The following is a 24615-nucleotide window of genomic DNA, read 5'->3' on the forward strand; positions in this document are numbered from 1 at the left end:
CGTTAGTGCCACTATGTAACGGATGCCGTCAGCGGATTACCATTAGCGCAATGTGAACCTAGCCTTAGGCTGCAGCAGTCAGTGACTAGAAGCGTCCATCAGAGAAACCTCCAATGGCTTGATCCTTTAGTTAATATTCATGTCTAGAAAAAATGTATTCACGTGTCAGACAACCCCATTTAACTTTACACGGAAAATTACAGAGAAGATCTGCCTTTTTAACTTGCATGTTCACGCCACCATATTAAGCCCCCATTAGAGAGCGTATGGTATGCTGTTTTATACTTGGGCTTAGTGTATACACGGCAAAAAGAATGCACTCCCTGGTAGTGGCTGACAGGATTCATAGTGTTTTAGAAATCTCTTGCCTCTTGCAGAGATCAAGAATTCTTCAGAAAAAAAAAAAAAATAGTAAAGAAAAATGTTCAAATATGGAAAATCACGTAAAAGTGAATGAATGATTATTTGGGGCTTTAAATGGGGCCAAAAAAGCTTCTAAAGATAAAATGCTGGCTTTCTGTAACCATTTAAAGTGGTTGTCCTCTACTAGGAAAACCCCTTCTTGATCTAAATGTTTATCCTCGATAAAATAAAAAAGCTCTTCACCTGTGCCAACTCCTTTCCAGTGGTGTCTGCATTTGTGGTCCCGGGGCTCATGTGTCACAGTAATGGTGTATGAGCCCGGCACCCAATCAGCGTTGGCATCACTGTTCCCATCTTCGTACGAATTGAGCATGAAGGGGAAGTCAGACATCAGCTGAAGCCCAAACATCCTCTTCATGTTCAAAATGTCCGAAGGTGGAGACAGTGATGCCAACTCTGATTGGGCACCATGTGTCATACAACCGCAGGAGAGCCCCAGGAGCGCGAGTGCCGAGGAGGAGTGTATAAGCTGCTTTTTTTTTTTTTTTAATCTGGGCCAAACAATTAGGTCGAGAAGGGGTTGTCCTAGTAGTGGAAAACCCCTTTAATGGAGACTCGTAGTTTACTGCATTCTATCTAAGTTGTGAGCTAAAATATAACACCATATGCATTTGGATATTAAGGTCCTCCAATGGGCCTGCTGTAGGCAAGGAGTATTCTGTCTTTTAAAGTAGCAATCCAGCACTTATTTATTTTAATGAATTCACTAGTCTTCAAGTAATTATATTACAGTATTACCTTGTACCTTTCTATGTGAAAATACATGGTATTCTTCTCTTCAATTAAAGCCATGAAGTTCCCAAGAGGGTCACCATCTTAGTCACCAGACTCCCATGACTACATATCTCAGCCGTATACAGATATTTTTTGTAATAAGGGACACATCCAAAAGTTAAAAGCACCCAATGAAAAGTCCAAATATGAAAATTGTAATCTTTTATTAGTCAAAACAATGACAAGCATGATAAAAATGGAGTCCTAAAAAAGTGTAGAGGGCACAGATCCCTGCTACCCAGGAAACGCGTTAACAAATAGTTTAGAAATATATTTTGGACAACAATGTATACTCGTATAGGTTTGTATATGTACCATATCTAGAAGAGATAAAGGGCCAAGTGCCTATCCTTCATGAGCATTTACAGACTAATCTGATCTCAATAGGGGCAAAAAGTGGCAAAACTAATAAAGTACATTGTAATAAATAAGTAGTAGAGACCTGAGAAATCTGGAAGGGTAAAGACCAAAACCCCAGTGTGAGTTTAGTTAGCTTCTTCCACAGGGTATATATAATAATAATTTATGCTCCCTGGAAGAAGCTAATAATAATTTATTATATATACTCCCAGGAAGAAAATAATAATTATAAAATTATTATTACGCAGAAGATAACACGAAACATGGGTTTTGGTCCTTACCCTCCCAGGTTTCTCAGGTCAGTGCTAATTTATTGCAATGTACTTTACGCTATTGCTTTTGACACTGTTTGGCGCTATTGTTATCTGATTATTTGTCAGTATATGCTTATGTGTGTGGATAAGCACTTGGGCCTTTATGGCTTTTATATACGTATACAGACCTACATGAGTATACATTGTTCCTTGTAGATTTCTAAACGATTTGTTTGCCTTTTTCCTGGGTAGTAGGGATCTGCGTCCCATACTCTGTTTTGGACTCCATTTTTATCATGATTGTCATTGTCTTGACTAATTAATAAAGATAATTTTCCTATTTATCACAAAGTCACTTTTTGGGGCAAATATAGTGACGGAACATTTAAAGGGAATCGGTAAGCAGGTTTTTGCTATAGAGGCTGAGCACAGAATTCAGGGATGTCACTTATCAAAGTGTGCTGCAGTTTACGAACTGAGAAGGATTTATCACAAAGATAGTAACTGGAATCTGTCACCACATTTGACCTATCTAAAGTATTAATATACAGTTTATAGACTGCTGTGGAGAATTATGCCTGTTTGCCTCAGATCATATGCCTTATTGTTGATAAATCATCATTTATCACTTTATGTACAGTAAATGATCTTTCAGGCTCTGAGGAGGACGGTGCCTGGAAGATTACTCTGCCTCCAGAGCTTACATGAGGGGGAGTTACCAGTGTGATATGCAATGGCCGCTCCCTGCTCTCCTGCTGTCGCTGCAGAGCTGTGTGTGACTATAACGGACACATCTGCAGCTTCCGCCCAGCCTCCGTTTCCATCTCAAAGGCAGACAGGATTGCAATACAGCAGATCTCAAGAGTTTTAAAAACTTGTCTGCAAGAAGACAAAATTCAGTTCTCCTTTTCTGTTAGTTACTTGTCTCACACTGGTAACTCCTCCTTTCATTTAAAATAATCTCTGGAGGCAGAGATATCTTCCAGGCAACTGTCTCCCCATAGCCTAGAAGAGGTAATGCAATTTACATATAAGAATAACATGGATTTCTCAGGAATAAGACATCGGACGACAGATATCGAGGTATCATTTTATTCAACTTCCTATGACCTGCATGTACATATACACGGTTTAGGAGGGTTGATCCTACTGACAGATTCCCTTTAACATTGTTCTACTACATTAGGTCAACAACGCCCCCTCCCCCTGTGATAAGCACCTCACTGTCTATGGACTTTTTACATAGCCAGTCTGGTGTGGGTGGTAGCTACATTCTCAGCTGTGCTTCACTCTGAATCTAAAATCTGTCAGAGCTGATGCACCCAATAAACTAAGTGATACATTGTTGGATTCAGCTTCTCTTATTGTAGTGTAGGCAGCTCTCAGATTAGGTACAAAAACCTGCTGACAGATTCCCTTTAATTATACTACAGTAGGCAGAGATAGTACTGGCTATAGCTGCCTGGCGTGATGCTGTCCCCATACATCATGGAATTGATTGCAGATTATAGAAGGAAAATACAGGGTGAAATCTGGGAATCAAGATGCAGGCTGAACTACATAGAAAGAAGTGCACATGCATAGCCATGCAGTGTGTGATAGATAATCATTTGAAGGGGGAAGGGAACTCTGTACTACTTCTTTAAATTTCTGGCTATCCAGGAGATGTGGAGCTTTGTATAACAAAATGGAGCTTCTACTGCTATAAAGATGTATGAAGAAGTCAATCTGCGCGGAACTATGAATTTAAAAACCAGCAAAGTTAAAAGGTGGAGTCACATTGCCGTGCAACTTTTCTACATCACTGTGATAAGATGGAACTTGAGGTTCAGAATGTCTGAAGTAACCTGTATGTGCTGTTCTACAAATGAAATCTGCTTGCCAATGATTATCATGCAAGTTTTCTTTTGCATGCCTCTCTCCCTTTCGAAACAGATTACTCATTCACCCTCTGCCGTTCTAAGCACCATTGAAGAAATAACATTGCTTGTATTTGGTCTTAGATTTATTTGAGTCTGTTTCGGAGGTGGCTGCTGCGCCTAAGCCTGAAGTTGCACCTAGCATAGACCTGTTTGGTACAGGTAAAGCATGACATCTTTTTCATTCACATTTTTTGGCTCCATGAATTGTTGCTGCCCTTCTGATTTACTCATTGCTTATACTGACGCAGCTCTTGTTTTCTTTTGCTTTGGGAAGATGCTTTCTCATCCCCACCGCATGGGCCTTCTCCTGTGCCCGAGACTTCCCTCACTGGAGATCTCTTATCTGGTGAGTGCTTTTTTGGGTAAAGCACTTGAATGATATGTAGGCCTGATGGATGAGGAACAGTTGGCCATGTCTGTACTATTAGGGCTTTAGAAACCCCATTGTCTTGTAAGAACATCCAACGTGCTGACCAACTGTCCATGTCGCTGCTTGTTGTGCTTTGTGTCATTACTTACATCATACATTTAGGATATGAGTTGTCTGCAGTGTCATTTCAATTTAATCGGATTTGTAGCTGCATGGGTCTGGTAAAGGGGTTGTCCAATTAAATAAATTATTGTATCCTTTAAATGTTCTTAAAATGGCAAGCTACACAACTCCTAATATACTTCAGTTATATAAGGTGCCCTGATCTCTCAGATACACTATTCACATAAAGGATATTTGTCTTTTGAGAAAAATTTCAGGATGATCCTAAAATGCACTCCTAACCTTTTCAGGTGAACTTAATGTGACCGTTTCTAAAGCTTTGAAAACACATGTCCAAATGTTCAACGTTTCAGTACTCTTTGCACAACCTGCTGTTCTCTAACAAGGAGCTTAAAGGGAACCTGTCACCTGAATTTGGCGGGACAGGTTTGCGGTCATATGGGCGGGGTTTTCGGGTGTTTGATTCACCCTTTCCTTACCCGCTGGCTGCATGCTGGCCGCAATATTGGATTGAAGTTCATGCTGTGTCCTCCGTAGTACACGCCTGCGCAAGGCAATCTGGCATTGCGCAGGCGTGTACTACGGAGGACACAGCATGAACTTCAATCCAATATTGCGGCCAGCATGCAGCCAGCGGGTAAGGAAAGGGTGAATCAAACACCCGAAAACCCCGCCCATATGACCGCAAACCTGTCCCGCCAAATTCAGGTGACAGGTTCCCTTTAATGGCAAAATTCACAACAGGTGTTTAATCCATGAATCGACAAATTTTGGGGTTCAATTAGAATTGGTATATTAACAGTCCTCCTCATCATGCTGCTCACATTTTGACATCATAAGACCAAGACTACACCTAACAAATGATCAACAGTACCTTGCCGCTGCGAGGCTTCTCAAGCAGGATGTTCTCAGACGTAAGTGGCCACTGCGCTTAATTGTCATCAGCAGGTTGCAATAGAGACTAGAAGTGTGACAGAAAGGCATAGAAATGGACATCCTTTGGCCACATCACACACTGACCACTTCATTGTGAACAATTCCCTTTGGAACCAGATGACGATTGCCACACAACTCGAGGCGCATTTTAAGGGAGGTGAGAGGCGCCCAAGTGTCACATCAGACCATTCAAAACCGTTTACATTAGTGAGGTCTGCGTGCTAGATGACCTGCAATGGTACCTGACCACACCTCCAGGCACAGGGTGTCATTGTCTTGCATTGGCCAGGGAGCGTCTACGCTGGACTAGGGACTAATGGGCCTCAGTGCTGTTCACTGATGAAAGTCAGTTCACTCTGAGCAGAAATGATGGCCACCAGCTGTGTTGGATATGTCAAATAGAGCACTATGCATCCGCCACTGTTGTCACCAGATAAGCCTTTGGTGGTGGTGTGGTCAGGTGTGTCTAGTCAATACAATACTACCCTACACTTTGTGACAAGCCACTACTACTTGAATAACATAATTAATCCAGTAACTCTGCCTCTATATGAACAATACAGGCCTAATTTCATCTTCATGGATGACATTGCTCCAGTTCATCGAGGTCGCATCATTAAGGAATGGCTGCTGGAGACTGGGGTACCTCAAATGGAGTGGCCTGCATTTCTTCCAGACCTGAATCCCATAGAAAACGTATGGGATCAGCTGAGTCGCTGTGTAGAGGCTCATATTTCTGTACTCTAGAACCTCAATGACCTTAGAGCCGCCCTTCAAGATGAATGGCATGCCATGCCTCAGCAGACAATAACTCGACCTGTGACCAGCATGAGATGTAATTGTCGAGCTGTAATTGATGCTCATGGCCACATGACAAGTTATTGAGGCATTGACTTTTTTAGCGGGGTATACCCACCACTGCTGTTGGTTTTTGATTCAATAAATTGTTTGAGATGAGGAAATCGCCATTGCATGCTTCTACTTAAATGCCCTACTTTTGCGATAAAATATCACTGTAGTGTGAACTTTTTATGATTTCCATAAATTTCCCAAAAGCCAAATATCCCTAACTTTTTGTGAATAGTGCATTATTGCAGTCCCTGCAGATCTGGCTCCGACTTGTGCTTGACACAGGAGAGTTTAATTTGTCGGCACATCTTCAATGTAGTATGTGGGCTGACTGGATCATTTCAACAGCTAAGCCAACCCAGTTCTCCATCACGGGTGATTCATAGATATAGAATGACTGACTTAGGGACTGAAATATGTCGGTAAGCGAGTCCCTACGCATACAGCATTGATGATGTACCAACATAGGAAATGCTATGCTGAGCACAAGCCAGAAGTGGGGCTAACCATGTGGATCTTTTCATATTGGCATCTTTTGGATAAAGTATATTAGTAAGGCAGTTTTAAAACTTACTTTTTTAGGACAAAAAAAAAAAATATATATATATATATATATGTAAATTATAAAGTTTGGACACAACTTCTCATTTAAAGATTTTTCTGTATTTTCAGGACTATGAAAATTGTACATTCACACTGAAGGCATCAAAACTATGAATTAACACATGTGGAATTATATACTTAACAAAAACGTGTGAAACAACTGAAATTATGTCTTATATTCTAGGTTCTTCAAAGTGGTCACCTTTTGCTTTGATGACTGCTTTGCACACTCTTGGCATTCTCTTGATGAAGGTCAAGAGGTAGTCACCGGGAATGGTCTTCCAACAATCTTGAAGAAGTTCCCAGAGATGCTTAGCACTTGTTCGCCCTTTTGCCTTCACTCTGTGGTCCAGCTCACCCCAAACCATCTCGATTGGGTTCAGGTCTGTTGACTGTGGAGGCCAGGTCATCTGGTGTAGCACCCCATCACTCTCCTTCTTGGTCAAATAGCCCTTACACAGCCTGGAGGTGTGTTTGGGGTCATTGTCCTGTTGAAAAATAAACTATGGTCCAACTAAACGCAAACTGGATGGAATAGGATGCTGCTGCTGCAAGATGCTGTGGTAGCCATGCTGCTTCAGTATGCCTTCAATTTTGAATAAATCCCCAACAGTGTCACCAGCAAAGCACCCCCACACCATCGCACCTCCTCCTCCATGCTTAATGGTGGGAACCAGGCATGTAGAGTCCATCCGTTCACCTTTTCTGCGTCGCACAAAGACACGGTGGTTGGAACCAAAGATCTCTTTTTTTGTACTCATCAGACCAAAGCACAGATTTCCACTGGTCTAATGTCCATTCCTTGTGTTCTTTAGCCCAAACAAGTCTCTTCTGCTTGTTGCCTGTCCTTAGCAGTGGTTTCCTAGCAGCTATTTTACCATGAAGGCCTGCTGCACAAAGTCTCCTCTTAACAGTTGTTGTAGATATGTGTCTGCTGCTAGAACTCTGTGTGGCATTGACCTGGTCTCTAATCTGAGCTGCTGTTAACCTGCGATTTCTGAGGCTGGTAACTCGGATAAACTTATCCTCAGAAGCAGAGGTGACTCTTGGTCTTCCTTTCCTGAGGCATTCCTCATGTGAGCCAGTTTCTTTGCAGCGCTTGATGGTTTTTGCCACTGCACTTGGGGACACTTTCAAAGTTTTCCCAATTTTTCGGACTGACTGACCTTCATTTCTTAAAGTAATAATGGCCACTCGTTTTTCTTTACTTAGCTGCTTTTTTCTTGCCATAATACAAATTCTAACAGTCTATTCAGTAGGACTATCAGCTGTGTATCCACCAGACTTCTGCACAACACAACTCATGGTCCCAACCCCATTTCTAAGGCAAGAAATCCCACTTATTAAACCTGACAGGCCACACCTGTGACGTGAAATCCATTCCCAGTGACTACCTCTTGAAGCTCATCAAGAGAATGCCAAGAGTGTGCAAAGCAGTCATCAAAGCAAAAGGTGGCTACTTTGAAGAACCTAGAATATAAGACCTAATTTCAGTTGTTTCACACTTTTTTGTTAAGTATATAATTCCACATGTGTTAATTCATAGTTTTGATGCCTTCAGTGTGAATGTACAATTTTCATAGTCATGAAAATACAGAAAAATCTTTAAATGAGGTGTGTCCAAACTTTTGGTCTGTACTGTGTGTGTATGTATATATATATATATATATATATATATATATATATATATATATATATATATATATATATATATACATACATACATACATACATACATACATACATACATACATACATACATACATACATACATACATACATACATACATACATACATACATTCATTTTTTTTTTTAACTGGTCAACCACTTTAATCTTCGAGACTCTCATCCCTGAATATTATGTTAATCTGTTAGAGCTTACTTTACATTACTCGATCATCATTACATTACTGGATCACTGAGAATGCATGCACAATGTGTAATGAAGACTGGCTCTGCCCGCTGCTATTAAAAGTAAAGTTCCAGTTTTCCCTGGTCATTCTACCATTTCACAGATACATGTTGATATGCAATCTCTGTATGGTAAAAGCCACTTTGCTGGGAAGTTATGTTTATTGTACTTTATGAAGTTCTGTTTCTACTGCTTTAAGAGAATGTTTAATCAGGAAATGACCTATTGTTTATTTCATTGTATTATGTTAAACATGTGACATGTCCTTAAATCCAGCCGACGTAGGGATCTTAAATTGGTCCCTGTGGCCAGAGTGAAAATTGCAAGATTTTTTTTTATCTACTGCAATCCCACTTACCGTACTTTGAATATGCGTGGCCGATGCCCAGAACTTCAAGTCAGCGCCTATCCTAGACAATGTGCATCACTCGGCAGTGGCTACTCTTCTAGTGCATATTTTTATTAGGCAAAAAACTAATGCAAATAAGTCAATTACTCTTGTTGCTTGGGATTGAAAACATATCCTGTATGATATAGTTGTTTTCTTCTTTTTATTTCCTTTTTATTTTTTTAAATCCCAAAGAGAGTGGAATAGGTCATCAATATCCTAGTAGTTGAAAATCCCTTTTTATATACGATCTTTGTCTGCTGTGATTCCATGGAAAGGCACCATTAGTAGAGGTTAAGAAAACAAAAATGGAATTACATTTTAACTGTAAAGTGAAATTGACTTTTTTTGTTTGAACTAAAGACTCACAAAATACATCATATAGGAAGTAGACGTTACAATACATTTCATATATGGCATACCTATGTATAAGAAATGGCCTATAAGGCTGTGAACATGGCCTTAAATCGTTCCTAAAGCAAATATTTCTATAGCATAATCACGAGAACAGCAGAACACCTTGTGTTGTGTTTTTTTCCTACCTAGACCCGTTTTATTTAGTCAAAATGGTTAAATGCCAAATTTATGAACAAGGGTCAGGTAATATCGCGTGGAGCTCAACAATGGCCCTCCAGAATCCATGTCAGTGGTGGGGCTTTCGCACCCCAGCCTGATACTACACACAACCTGCCCTATCCGCTCCTTTCTCTACTCATAGCAAACAGCTAGTCAAGAGGGCTCACATATGTCTGGAGCTCTGTACTGAAGCGACCCATCTGCTCTGCTTTTAATTATTTGTTATTTTATTGATTTCATTTTATTTAATCTTTTATCTATAACCCAAGGTATTGGTAAGGAACAAGAAATAGAATTTTTATATTAAAGGCTCTGGAATCTGTCAGTAGGAACAACCCTCCTAAGCCTTCTATAAATAAAATGATACATTGATATTTGCGATCCGATGTCTTTTTCCAAAGCAAGCCATGTTTCTTATATGTAAATGAGCTGCAAAGATCTATTGACAAGACACTGCTCTGCATGAGAATCTGCCTCCCAAAGCTTATTTTTTAATAAATGGAGCGGTTACCAGTGTGAGACATGTAGCAAACACAGAACAGTAGAACTGAACTTTGTCTCTTTCCAAACACATTGGCTGCTGCTCTCACAGCTCTGCAATATTGCAACCCTGTCTGCCTGTGAGATGGAAGCTGACCTACATGCCCATATAGACGGCTTAGGAGGTTCATCCTACTCACAGATTCCCTGTAACTCCGGTTTCTACTCCAAATACTGCCTAAATATGTAACCATGCTGGATCTATTGAATAATTCCTTCTGGTTAAAATTACATGACCTCAAAAAGTATCTATGGTGACACTAAACTATAAAAAGGCGTTTTATATAAATGAGCTTTCACAGAACTGCACACAGAGCGCTAATCTGTGTGCTCTTCTCCCATGGAGCATTGCCTGTAAGATTCCAGACTCTGGTTATATCTATAAAGGGAACCTGTCAACAGGTTCTTGCACCCCAAAATAATGTAATCTATGTAAAGTTGCTGCAATGTTGACTAAATCCCTACCTGACCCGTGAACGTGCAATAAGCTCCTTATGACGGGCTATTGATCTGTGAATGCACTATTCAAGAGAATGCCTGCGCAAGATACCGAGCGGGGGAGACGAGTGACCTGTCAGTCACTGACGGGAGGCAGACGGGGGAAGGGAAGAGTGAGGACAGACATCTGTATGTGCAGTGTCAACCCCGCTGCACTTGTGGCTCACTTGCATAAAAATTTGCCAATGGATTTAAAAAACGCAGGATTTAATCAACATTACAGCATCTTTCTATGGAGGACATTAGTTTGGAGGATGTAATAATCTGTTGACCGCTTCCCTTTAAGGAAAACCAGGACTCCCTTACATTGTAACAACAAGTTTTTGAACAGAAAAGTCTAAAATGTGAATACGAATTTTAAAAGGTCAATATGGTAAATTTTTTATTTTGTTATTACTATAGTGGACACATTTGCTGCGCCAACGTCTGTGCCCACAGCATCTCCGGCTAAGGCTGAACCTGCAGCTGTAATTGACTTATTTGGAGGTGGGTACACAACTTTCTTTGCTAAGTCATGTAACAGAGGTGTCCACTTTCAGAAAATAAGCTATAAGCTGTGGCAGTTTATTTGTTTACACTGTGCTTTATTCCCACTCCCCGGGTCCAGTAATGGGTCTCTGCTGCTGCACCACTCAGTGTTTCTGCAGCGCTGATTTCATGTCGACAGCACGGCACTTGCAGTGAGCTCAGCAGCTCCAGCTGTGGACGTGACACCGCAAACAAATAACAAAGACCGAAGCAGCGGCGGCAGGAAGCTGGCACCACACTTGACTTGCTTGCCCCTCTCTCAAGTTTCTTTGAGATATGAATAAAGTACGAATCAAAGTGAACAGCCAGATTTTATAATTGTTGATGTCAGATTCAACCAAAAATGGTAGATTTGACTAACCTTACTTTGTGCATGGTGGCCCTAAGAAGCCAATTCAAAAGTAAGACACACTTAGGCTATGTTCACATTAGCGTTGCGTCAGGCGCAGCCGCGGCGACGCATGCGTCATGCGCCCCTATATTTAACATGGGGGGCGCATGGACATGCGTTGCACTTGCGTTTTGTGACCCATGCGTCACTGTGGTGCATGCGTCAGGGCGCAGAGGACGCTGCATGATGCAGTTTTTTCTGCGCCAAAAACCATGCAAAAGTGGACGCATGCGTCACAAAACGCTGCGTTGTGCATGCGTTTACATTTGCGTTGTGCGTTGCTTCGCCGACGCTGCACCGCACAACGCAAATGTGAACGTAGCCTTAGCTATTAGTTCTGAATTGAAAAAAAAAAAAGGGCCACTAAAATAAAATCAAACATTGTGAACATTAATGGCAGCCTTTCACCAGTTTGTCCCTACATCATCCTGCTCTCAGAATAAAAAAGCACAGAGACCTTGATTCTAGTGATGTCACTTGTCTGCTTGCAATAGTTTTGATTAAAAATCATTGTTTTATCTGCTGCAGGTCTAGCAGTTATCTGAATGATGAGCTAATTGGTGAGGACAGGGTAACGTGCAGCAGGAGTACTACATGGCACGAGTACTCCAGTGATAATCTCCTGCTGATAAAACACTGATTTTATTGAAAATATAACAAGCAGCTCAGTAAGTGACACATCACAGGAATCAGGGTCTCTGACCCACATCATGCTTCTCAGATTACATAGCAAATACCTGCTCATAGATTCCTTTTTAAGACATTGCCAAACAGTTTAGTGCTCTGACCTCTGATTTACGGTACTAACATTTGGCCATTTAGATGAAAAAATGACATTCCAGGGAACAGAAAGCGAAAGACTTCCCCCTTGAAAGGCATTTGGTTGAAAGCCCACTGCAGAAGACAGTCTGACATGGCTATTGAGAAATGATATTATGACCGCTAGGGATGCTGCAATGTTTTGGTGGCAGCCTAACATTTTATTTGTATTGTGTTGTGTGACAAGAAAATACAGGTGGGAGAGGCCAATTTTTAAAATGGGAAAACTCGCTGTGCTTTAGTGAATGTTCTTCATGTGCCAACCATTTATCCCGTATCACAAACTCATGAGATAACTACATATTTTGACAACCTGGGAGATGAGCGAATTGATTTAGAGCAAATACAACTTTTTATTTCTTAGGAATTCACTAAACCCAGGGAATACAAGACCTTTTTGATTCAATTCGCATGATTTACCAAAAATAGCCACTTCCATTTTACACATGGCAGCAGATTGTATCCGCCAGAGAACTCTGGTGCTGATGAGTAGGCTTCCCTATACCCTCGAACGCCTTGCAGAGATCATGTCACATGTTATGACACAGCCAATCAGGAAGGACTATCCATAGCCTGTAGAACCACAGAGAATGCAGAAGTCATTTTGGGGTGAATCTGAATAGTGAGACAATGTCACGGCTTGGCAATATAAATAGAGAAAGCCATAAAATATTGAAGAAACTGTACCTACAGTGGGTGACAACACTGCAGTGCCATATACACTCACTGGCCACTTTATTAGGTACACCTGTCCAACTTCTTGTTAACACTTAATTTCTAATCAGCCAGTCACATGGCGGCAACTCAGTGCATTTAGGCATGTAGACATGGTCAAGACAATCTCCTGCAGTTCAAACCGAGCATCAGTATGGGGAAGAAAGGTGATTTGAGTGCCTTTGAACGTGGCATGGTTGTTGGTGCCAGAAGGGCTGGTCTGAGTATTTCAGAAACTGCTGATCTACTGGGATTTTCACGCACAACCATCTCTAGGGTTTACAGAGAATGGTCCGAAAAAGAAAAAAAATCCAGTGAGCGGCAGTTCTGTGGGCGGAAATGCCTTGTTGATGCCAGAGGTCAGAGGAGAATGGGCAGACTGGTTCGAGCTGATAGAAAGGCAACAGTGACTCAAATCGCCACCCGTTACAACCAAGGTAGGCCTAAGAGCATCTCTGAACGCACAGTGCGTCGAACTTTGAGGCAGATGGGCTACAGCAGCAGAAGACCACACCGGGTACCACTCCTTTCAGCTAAGAACAGGAAACTGAGGCTACAATTTGTACAAGCTCATCGAAATTGGACAGTAGAAGATTGGAAAAACGTTGCTTGGTCTGATGAGTCTCGATTTCTGCTGCGACATTCGGATGGTAGGGTCAGAATTTGGCGTAAACAACATGAAAGCATGGATCCATCCTGCCTTGTATGGAGCATCTTTGGGATGTGCAGCCGACAAATCTGCGGCAACTGTGTGATGCCATCATGTCAATATGGACCAAAATCTCTGAGGAATGCTTCCAGCACCTTGTTGAATCTATGCCACGAAGAATTGAGGCAGTTCTGAAGGCAAAAGGGGGTCCAACCCGTTACTAGCATGGTGTACCTAATAAAGTGGCCGGTGAGTGTATGTAGCCTTTAACGCAAACACAGCCTTAGAAATGTCAGAGCTTGAAATGAGATGGATACAGTCCTAGTAGACATCAGAGTATTACAGGCAGTCCCAGAGTGACGAACATCCGGCAACTTACGTATGGACTCATGATTACGAACGGGAGACGTAGGGTAAAAAAATGTAATCCTTCACCTCTCGCCGCTCCAAGAGCCTGGCTGCTTGCTTCCCGCTGCCCTGCTCTTTCCATCATCACGTGCTGCATTTCTGGGTCCTTCACTATAGGCCAGGACTTCTGACCACAGCCAGGCATCGTAGCTCACTGCTAAGGTGATGACCTCCGGGTGTAGACCTGTTCCAACGGGTTTACAAATTCCCCCTCAGACCTTGTATAGATCACAACCTGGGAACTGCCTGCATGCACCTTTTTTCTTTTCAGGCCAATTGGAGTACTTGCGATTCACAGGGAATCCATTGCATTTACCTATTGATAGCACATTTTAGTTTCAAAAGATTTCCTCTTCCCTAATATTATCAATCACAAGTTTTAGTATCCATGAATTCTCCTGGTAGCTTGCTTCTATGCTAAGCTTTAGTGGACATTTTCCAGACTTGGAAATGTGAGCATTTGATCATGTTCTGATCATGGTAAATAAGACCTGTCTTGTTGCTTTTAACAAAACCATTTCTGTATGTTATGTGGTAAACTCTTTTTTTTTTTATATTTTTTTTTTAATCTACCATTGATGGTAACATGACAGATGCTTTTGGAAGTGTTCCTGAACCACAGCCTGTGGCTTTGGCACCTACGAGTTCATCCGCTGCAGCAGATCTACTGGCTGGTAACTATCAATTGCTAAAAATGTTTTCTAAAACCTGACTTCTGTTAATTAATAATCTGTTTTATCTCTAAATTGAATTTACTGGTATAATTTCCATTTTTATAATCCATCAAAGCAGCCCTTTTTCCAAAGGTGATAATAAATCTCAGCATTTGAAGAGCAAAAATACAACTTCAATTCTGCACTTTTACAGGGGTGACTTTTGCCACTCAAATTATTATATTCCTCTGAAAAATTGTCACTTCTGTCCACAGGTTGTGTGTGGTATCACTTCAGTGAAGCTGAGCTGCAGTGCCGGAACGGTTTCATTGTTTTATCTGTTGGCCAAAGGTTTAGTGTCCAGGCGTTACAGAGGTTTAAGCTAAACTGAAATAATGATCAGAAAAGATTCTGAGAAAAGCTCACAAAGTTCTGTATGTTTATAGGATTTGGAGGCTCATTCATTTCCCCATCTCCTGCCCCGATTGCCCCTGCTCAGAATAACTTAATTCAGCCAAGCTTTGATGCTGCGTTTGGAGCCAGTCAGCCAGTTACTGCCCCTGCTCCAGCGCCGGCTGCACCCACTGGAACATCTAGCGGCACCTTTGATGCTTCAGGTGAGGCTAAATATATTTAAAAAAGGGGTTTTATCTAAATATAGTGTTACATTATCCAAACTTCCAGGTTGTGATGTTATAATCCAATCACTTTTAACCATGGTTGTAATATATATTTTTTTACATCTTATTTATTTATGATTTATTTTATTGTTTTGTTTGTCTTTCCTTGGAACTCATTTTACATTTACTGACACGTGTATTCACTTTAACATGGCATAAATGCTCACTGGCTAGACAACTCGCACATGAAGTCATCACCAGCATGAGACCACAGAGAGGAGACGGCCATAGCCTTTTTTTTTTAACTAAAAAATACATAACGTTTTCCTGAAAGAGTATTCTGTATATTTTACTTTCTAGTCTTTTATTCTTCAAATTGTATGCAAGTTATTGATAATTTAAACTGCCAATTAAATCAATTGAATTAAAAGTTTTGGTAGTCCTGTATATCACATTGCCTCACTTGTTAGAACTTGTGCAGATTAAAACAGGCGTTATCAAACTCCATCAATCTTGTGTCTTTCTACACATTTTGTCTGTTTTTTTTTATAAATGATGCCCGATGTGGAAAATGTATACTTTACAATATGATTCTGTGGGTAATATCCTTGTGTTTTGTCTTCAGTTAATAACCACCATCATACCTTTTTATCTGACATGTGAATCCAGTGATTGTACGTCTTTTCAAATTTGTGTTTGTAGAAAACCAGTAATCCAGCTATGACATAGGTCGGGTATACAAACAGTTAGCAACCAGCCTTGGTTCATTAAACAATTAAATGGGACTAAAAAGGGCATATTGCAATATAAAGTGTACCTACTGTTTCTGGGATCTCGGAACTTGCCAAACAAATTTCTTGAACAAGCAATGACAAAAACATTAGGACTTGCTTTCATGTTATAGGCAGAGAAGAGTAATATTTGTGGCTTCCTTAAGGCTATGTGCACATGTAGGAAATGTGGTACAGCATTTTCTGCACTAAATCTGCATCTCCTGGCAGAATCCGCAGGTGCGTTTTTTAATGCATTTTTAGTACGTTTTTAGTGCGTTTTTTATGCGTTTTTTGTGCAGATTTTACCACTGCAGATTTCTATTAATGGAGGGGTGCAGAAACGCTGCAGAAATGCACAAAAGTGACATGCACTTCTTTGAAATCTGCAGCGTTTCTGTGCAGATTTTTCTGCACCATGTGCACAGCTTTTTCTTTTTCACATTGATTTACATTGTACTGTAAATCACAGTGCAGTTCTGCAGCATTTCTGCTGCAGAAAAATCACCCTAAGATCATTATTTGTCCTTTTTAGCCATGATAGGCAAGGGGTAGTATCAGATCAGATAGATGCCGTGGCGTACTTAAGGAGGGACTGCTGCTCTCTGCTCGTTTGTTTTTTTTTTTCCGATCTATGGAGCAGTTGCGTATGTTTAGCTTCAATTCAGCCATCAGCTATGGACATGCTGGATAGTAGTTAAAAACACGAACACCTCGCTCACACAAGTGTGTAACTCTCGGTGCAATCCAATATTTTATCGGATAGGACTCAAACCAAGCTTACCTTATTGGGCAGTGCAGATCTGCATTCTTTTTTTTTTTTCTCATGCCGATTTGGTTTGATTGACTTTCAGGCTTCATATCTCATCATCCACTACTGTTTCTAAATGTGAGGCTACCATCATCTTGGCTATCTCCTACATAAATTTGACTTGCAACTATTTAGCATATGATTGCTTGTGCAGATTGTCATATCACTGAATTTTTACTGTTTTGCTCCTGCTTGTGGAAAAATCTTTTCCTTCTTGTATACTGTATTTTAAAATACAACCTGTTCTCATATGCCCGAATAGCTCAGTGTATTAGGTTGCTTCCCAAGTGAAAGGTCACTAGTTAGAATCGAAGAACAGCCGTGAAGAAGCTTCCCCAAGAAAAGAGAAACTGCATCATCCAGCTTATTGATGGCTGTTTCTCGGCCAAGAAAATTACTAAACTGCATCACATGAGTGCTGTGACAGTTGGAAAAACACGAAATTAAGTCCGTCCATGCATCCATTCAAAAGTCGGCTCATCACAATGTCTCAGTTCTGGTAAAAAAGGCAGCACACTGCAGCGCTAAGACATGCAAACATGAAACATGAAAACTGAACTGCAATACTGCACTAGAAATATGAAAAATGAGAGCGTTTAGCGCATAAAAATGGCCAATTTTATGTGTACCTGATAGCCCCTTTACGGCATCTCTCTTATATCAGGTCCTACGCTTGCCTACCTCGCTGAGAATAAACGTCTCCATGTGAATGGGTACCTGTGAAAAACCTCTTCCTAGACTCATATTCTCTCTCTCTGTGGAGGGGTACTGGACCTGCTGTAATTAAAACACCTGAGGCTAGGAGGAGTTTTTTCAAATATATTATTTAGCCTTCTGACTGAGCACTCCGCCTCCTAGCCTCAGGTGTTTTAATTACAGCAGGTCCAGTACCCCTCCACAGAGAGAGAGAATATGAGTCTAGGAAGAGGTTTTTCACAGGTACCCATTCACATGGAGACGTTTATTCTCAGCGAGGTAGGCAAGCGTAGGACCTGATATAAGAGAGATGCCGTAAAGGGGCTATCAGGTACACATAAAATTGGCCATTTTTATGCGCTAAACGCTCTCATTTTTCATATTTCTAGTGCAGTATTGCAGTTCAGTTTTCATGTTTCATGTTTGCATGTCTTAGCGCTGCAGTGTGCTGCCTTTTTTACTTGACTGTATATGAGTTGGTTACTCTAGGTTCAGCACCTGTTCACACTTAGTCTATGTATGGATGTGACGGTCAGTTTTTTCAAATGTCTCAGTTCTAGCACGATAAACACTGTAGTGGAGGTGGCTCGTATGCTTCATAATAGTGAGATCACAGACTTCAATGCAAGCACTGTCCGAGCAATGGGTTTTTTTGCAAAGTGAACAGTAGAAGATTAAAAACGGGTGATTTGGAGCTATGAGACAAAAGTCAAGACTAGGCTCTGATGGGTGCAAATGGGTCTGGAAGAAACAAAGGAATGAGGGACTAACGGATCAAAAAATTTAAGGAACAGTCAAGTTCGATGGAGAAAGCCCGATAATATGGGGTGGTTTCACAGCCAAAGGTGTTGGATACTTGACCTGGATTGATGGGGGTCTCAATGCTGATCTATATGCGAGTATCCTACAAGATGAGTTACTTCGTACATTTGAGTCCTATGGTTAGGAAAAAGACAACAATGTTCCAGTAGGACAAAAACCAGAAGCTTACTTTGAGATTGGCGAAGAAATGGTTCAATGATCATGAAGTAGAGGTGCTGGATTGGCCAACACAGCCCCCAGACCTCATCCCAGTCAAACACTTATGGGTAGAGTTGAAGAAAACACTGTATACATACCCAAGCGAGTTGACCAGTATGCACCAACTTTGGTAATGTGTAGAAGAGAGCTGGGATCAGATTTCTATCAAGACCTGTTTGAATATGATTGAGAGCATTCCCAGAAGGATTCAGGCAGTGCTAAAAGCCAAAGGTGGATTTACAAAATACTGAGAAAATACAAATTAAAATTGAGATTTTTAGCTGCAAAACAGTAACAATGCAGTGACATGACAAGAATCTGCTTAACCAATGATATGCTAAGTAGTTGCAAGTCAAATTTATGTATAAGATAGCCAAGATGAATGTCTGTAAAATGATGGTAGTCTCGCGTTCTAGGCCGTAGTTGATGGTGAGATATGGAGCCTGAAAATCAAAAGTTCAATACCTTGTTACCCTTTTGCTTTTCGCTGTATATAATAAAACATTTTGGAGGGTGGGGGAGAGTTTTTTTTTTTTATAAAAATGACATTGTATTTTCCTATAAACTATACCAAAGAACACACACTGCATACAAAAATAAAGCAAAACGCATGATTAAAACATTCCACGTTATTGTTGTATTTTGTATGGATGGAAAACGTTAAATCATTTTGGGGCCCATTGTTACTCTACGGACGAAAGGCCTCATAAGTCTGAAGCTGGCCCTGAAGACAGGGTAATCAAAATTCACTCTGATTTTTTTGACTATATATTTTCCCTCTTTCAATAATATGAGAGCAATAAGATTTGCAACTGCATCAATGTGCAAAACTAAACACAAATGTGTGTAGTGCAGGACTGTATCAACAAGGTGAATTTTTAGATACAAAATGCTTCATAGAAATTTCATATCACAAAGTAAAAGCAGTGTAAAATGTTAAAAAAACAAGAATGCAATGATATGCAAATTGCTTGTAGCCATATTTTATTCACAACAGAACATAGTATACAGATCAGAAGGTGGAAGTTAATATTTTCAAATAAAATGGAAAAAATCTAACTAATTTAGGAATTGATGGCAGCAACAACACTCATAAAAATTGGGACATGGGGGGCCGTGCCATGTCTACTATTGGGTAGGATCTAGTGATGAGCGAGTGTACTCGACGCTCGGGTGACCTCCGAGTACTTATGACTGCTCGGAGATTTAGTTTTCATCTCAGCAGCTGCATGATTTACAGCTGCTAGCCAGGCTGAGTACATGTGTGGGTTGCCCGGTTGCTAGGGAATCCCCACATGTAATCAAGCGGGCTAGTAGCTGTAAATCATTCAGCTGCGGCGATAAAAACTAAATCACCGAGCAGTCATAAGTACTCTGAGGTCACCTGAGCGTGCTCGGGAAAACCAGAGCAACGAGTACACTCGCTCATCACTAGTAGGATCCCTTCTTTTTTTTTACAGAAGTTTTTAAACATCTGGGAAGTGAGCAGACCAATTGCTGGAGATATGAGAGAAGAATGTTGTCTTTTTCTTGCCTGATGTGGTATTCTAGCTTCTCAACAGTTCTGAGTAGTCTCTGCAGGATTTTTCTTTTTCATAATGTGCCAAACGTTTTCTATTCGCTGTTGCGATGGATCTATATGCAGTTTACCATTGTCTTGCTGAAATGTGCAAGGCCTTTCCTGAAATGGATGTCTGGATGGGAGTACACATGTGGTCAAAATTGTTAGTACCCCTCGTTTAATGATAGAAAAACCCAAAATGGTCACAGAAATAATTTTAATCTGACAAAAGTAATAATAAATGATCTATGAAAATGAACAAATGAAATCAGACATTGCTTTTCAACCATACTTCCACAGAATAAAAGAAAAATTAAATTAAAATAAAACTCATGAAATAGGCCTGGACAAAAATGATGTGACAAAAGGGACGTGTTAAATCAAAGTGTCTCCATTAACTAGCATCACAGGTGTCTACAATCTTGGAATCAGTGAGGGGGCCTGTATATAGGGCTACAGATACTCACTGTGCTGTTTGGTGACATGGTGTGTATCACACTCAACATGGACGAGAAGAAGCGAAGGAAAGAGTTGCCTCAGGAGACTAGAAATAAAATTACAGGCAAACATGTTAAAGGTAAAAGTTATAAGACCATCTCCAAACAGCTTGATGTTCCTGTGACTACAGCTGCACATATTATTCAGAGATTTAAGATCCATGGTACTGTAGCCAACCTCCATGGTCGTGGCCGCAGGACGAAAATTGATGACAAATCAGAGAGACGGATAATACAAATGGTAACAAAAGAGCCCAGAAAAACCTCTAAACAGGTTAAAGGTGAACTTCAAGCTCAAGGAACATTAGTGTCAGATCACACCATCCGTCGTTGTATGAGCCAAAGTGGACTTCATGGGAGACTACCAAGCAGGACACCATTGTTGGAAAAAAAAAAAAAATCATAAAAAAGCCAGACTGGAATTTGTCAAAGTACATGTTGACAAGCCACAAAGCTTCTGGGAGAATGTCCTATGGACAGATGAGACAAAAATTGAGCTTTTTGGTGAAGGCACATCCGCTTTATGTTCACAGACGGAAAAATGAAGCATATCAAGAAAAGAACACTGTCCCTACTGTGAAACATGGAGAAGGCTCTGTTCTCTTCTGGGGCTGCTTTGCTGCATCTGGCACAGGGTGTCTAGAATCTGTGCAGGGTACAATGAAATCTCAAGACTATCGAGATTCTAGAGAGAAATGTGCTGCCCAGTGTCAGAAAGCTTGGTCTCAGTCGCAGGTCATGGGTCATGCAACAGGATAATGACCCAAAACACACAGCTAAAAACACCCAAGAACGGCTAAGAGGAAAACATTGGACTATTCTGAAGTGGCCTTCTATGAGCTCTTACCTAAATCCTATTGAGCATCTTTGGAAAGAGCTGTAACATGCCGTCTGGACAAGGCAACCTTCAAACACGAGACAACTGGAGCAGTTTGATCTTGAGGAGTGGGCCAAAATACCTGTCGAGAGGTGCAGAAGTCTCATTGACAATTACAGGAATCGTTTGATTGCAATGATTGCCTTAAAAGGTCGTGCACCAAAATAGTAAGTTAAAGGAACCATCATTTCTGTCCAGGTGTATTTCATTATTATTATTTATTATTATAGCGCCATTTATTCCATGGTGCTTTACATGTGAGGAGGGGTATACATAATAAAAACAAGTACAATAATCTTAAACCATACAGGTCACAACTGGTACAGGAGGAGAGGACCCTGCCCCCGAGGGCTCACAATCTACAAGGGATGGGTGAGGATACCGTAGGCGAGGGTAGAGCTGGTCGTGCAGCGGTTTGGTCGGTTGGTGGTTACTGCAGGTTGTAGGCTTGTCGGAAGAGGTGGGTCTTCAGGTTCTTTTTGAAGGGATCGATGGTAGGCGAGAGTCTATCTTGTGGTTGAGAGTTCCAGAATACGGGTGATGTGTGAGAGAAATCTTGTATGTGATTGTGGGAAGAGGAGATGAGATAGGAGAGTATAGAAGGAGATCTTGTGAGGATCGGAGGTTCCGTGCAGGAAAGTACCGGGAGACTAGGTCACAGATGTATGGAGGAGACAGGTTGTGGGTGGCTTTGCATGTTAGGGTTTTGTGCTGGAGTCTGTCAATCCCTTCACTGGCTCCCCATTACCCAGAGGGGAGAGGCCGGAGAATAGTTGGGGGACAGGTGGATTAGTCGGGCAGCAGAGTTAAGAATAGATTGGAGGGGTGCGAGAGTGTTAGAGGGGAGGCCACAGAGCAGGAGGTTACAGTAGTCGAGGCGGGAGATGATGAGGGCATGGACTAGGGTTTTTACAGATTCTTGGTTTAGGAATGTACGGAATCCTTGAAATATTTTTGAGTTGAAGGCAGCAGGAAGGGCAAAGGGCTTGGATATGTGGTTTGAAGGAGAGATCAGTGTCAAGGATTACCCCAAGGCAGCGAGCTTGTGGGACTGGGGAGACTGGGCAGCCGTTTACTCTAATGGATAGGTTTGTTGGGGGGGTTGCATGAGATGGGGAAAGACGATGAATTCTGTTTTGTCCATGTTAAGTTTTAGAAATCTAGCGGAGAAGAAGGATGAAACAGCGGACAGACATTGAGGGATTCTGGTTAGTATGGTGGTGATATCTGGTCCAGAGAGGTAGATCTGCGTGTCGTCAGCATAGAGAGGATACTGAAAACCGTGAGATTCTATGAGCTGTCCCAGGCCAAAGGTGTAAATGGAGAAGAGCAGGGGCCCTAGGACTGAACCTTGCGGGACTCCGACAGATGGGGAACGAGGTGAGGAGGTGGTGTGTGAGTGGGAGACGCTGAATGTCCAGTCTGTTAGGTATGACTATACCCAGGATAGGACCAAGTCTGTGATGCTAAGGGATGGAGGGTCTGTAGTAATAGGGAATGGTCCACTGTGTTAAAGGCAGAGGACAGGTCCAGGAGGAGGACAGAGTAGTGTTGCTTGCTCTTGGCGGTTAATAGGTCATTGGTGAAGTTTTTTTTTTTTGTTTGTTTTTTTAATTCTGTGGAAGCATGGTTGAAAAGCAATGTCTGGCTTTCATTTGTTCATTTTCATATTGTTATTTATTACTTTTGTCAGATTCAAGTTATTTCTGTGACCATTTTGGGTTTTTCTGTCATTTAAACGAGGGGTACCAACAATTTTGACCATGAGTATTTGTGTATTTTCTAAAAGTTTTATATAATGGTTAACATTAATGTATTAACTATAGTACCACTAAGCCCATGCCATTAGAGATTGAGGGTTTTGAGCTATGAACTGATAAACTGAATGGTCCTCCTCTTCTTGAGTCCGTGGTTTCCTTAAACAAAAAAAAAATAAAATTCATCTGACCATAAATAAGGTTTCCATTTTTGCCTAAGTCTGTCTTAAATGCGCTTTAGCCCAGAGAAGACGGCAGCTTTTTTGGATTGTGTTGATACACAGCTTCTTCTTTGCATGATAAATAAGAGGTTTACCTTGCATTTGTGCTTTGCATGGCCAAAACATGTCCGATTTGGCTTGTAGATCACGAACACCTATTATTGAGTCAGTATTGTGCACATGGATTTGTCAAGAATCTCTGAATCTTTTGGTACTATGTACTGTAGATAGTGGGATATTAAAAGTCTTTGTAATTTTATGTTGAGGAACATTTTTCTGATATTGTTCCATCATTTTTAAACACAGCTGTTCAGATTGGTGAACCTCTGACCATTTTTGCTTTTGAGACTTGGTCGCCTCTAACCTTCTTTTTATACAGTCATGTGACTTGGTTGAAAATTGACCTACCAGTTGCTTTACTTACTACCACTTACTTTTTCCAGCCTTTTGTTCACCCTGTCTCGACTTTTTTGAGAACTTAGACATTTTTTCAATTTAATTTGAAAAAAAATTAAACTTTCAACTTCTGATATGTCTTCTGTTGTGAGTACAATATGACCAAAAGACACTTATGAATCATTGCATTTTTGTTTTATTTACATTTTACACATAAGTCTGACAAGCAGCATCAATTATGTTGTAAAATCAACTTATACTATTTTTTAGCTAGAGAAGAATTAATGTCACTCTTTAAAAAAAAAAAAAAAAAAAAAAAAAAAAAAAATGAGAAATACATGGTTTCCTTTTTTGTTTTTGGTTAGATATTACTGTCAACAGCTGAACATAAACGGCCTACAGCAGCCAAAGGGACGATGCCCACGTGATAGGCCCACCCACTATTGGGGATATTGGCTAATTCTTTAAACCATTTTCTAAAATCTCTTGGATTACTTTATGCATTTTTAAAACACATATATAGACTTTTATATAATCACAATACGTTATACAGTTTAATATACTTTAATGTTAAGTGATTTGATCCGCATGACTGATTGCATGCTTGGTTGATAATGTAGTTGAGGCAGATGATCAAGCTGTGTATTTGCATTATGCATGGCACAAGATAAAGAAATGTAGAGCTATTCTGTGCTTC

General features: G+C 40.8%; 1 protein-coding gene across 4 annotated transcripts in view; it reads left to right on the plus strand.

Annotated features, from left to right (window-relative positions):
* SNAP91 (synaptosome associated protein 91) overlaps nucleotides 1-24615 on the plus strand; it is a 200708-nt gene that overhangs the window by 159077 nt on the left and 17016 nt on the right. For 3 of the 4 annotated variants that reach the window (XR_013221812.1, XR_013221813.1, XR_013221814.1), the window contains 3 exons: nucleotides 10933-11016; nucleotides 14633-14713; nucleotides 15139-15309. Coding sequence is in view for 1 of the 4 variants with exons in the window: in XM_077289805.1 (XP_077145920.1) it covers nucleotides 3815-3892; nucleotides 4008-4079; nucleotides 10933-11016; nucleotides 14633-14713; nucleotides 15139-15309 (486 nt within the window). In the remaining 3 variants the exon portion in view is untranslated. Of the gene's footprint in view, nucleotides 1-3814; nucleotides 3893-4007; nucleotides 4080-10932; nucleotides 11017-14632; nucleotides 14714-15138; nucleotides 15310-24615 lie in introns of all 4 variants that reach the window. The other variant, XM_077289805.1, reaches the window with a different exon arrangement.

Source organism: Ranitomeya variabilis, chromosome 2 (assembly GCF_051348905.1).
Source record: "Ranitomeya variabilis isolate aRanVar5 chromosome 2, aRanVar5.hap1, whole genome shotgun sequence".
Classification (NCBI taxonomy): Eukaryota; Metazoa; Chordata; class Amphibia; order Anura; family Dendrobatidae; genus Ranitomeya; species Ranitomeya variabilis.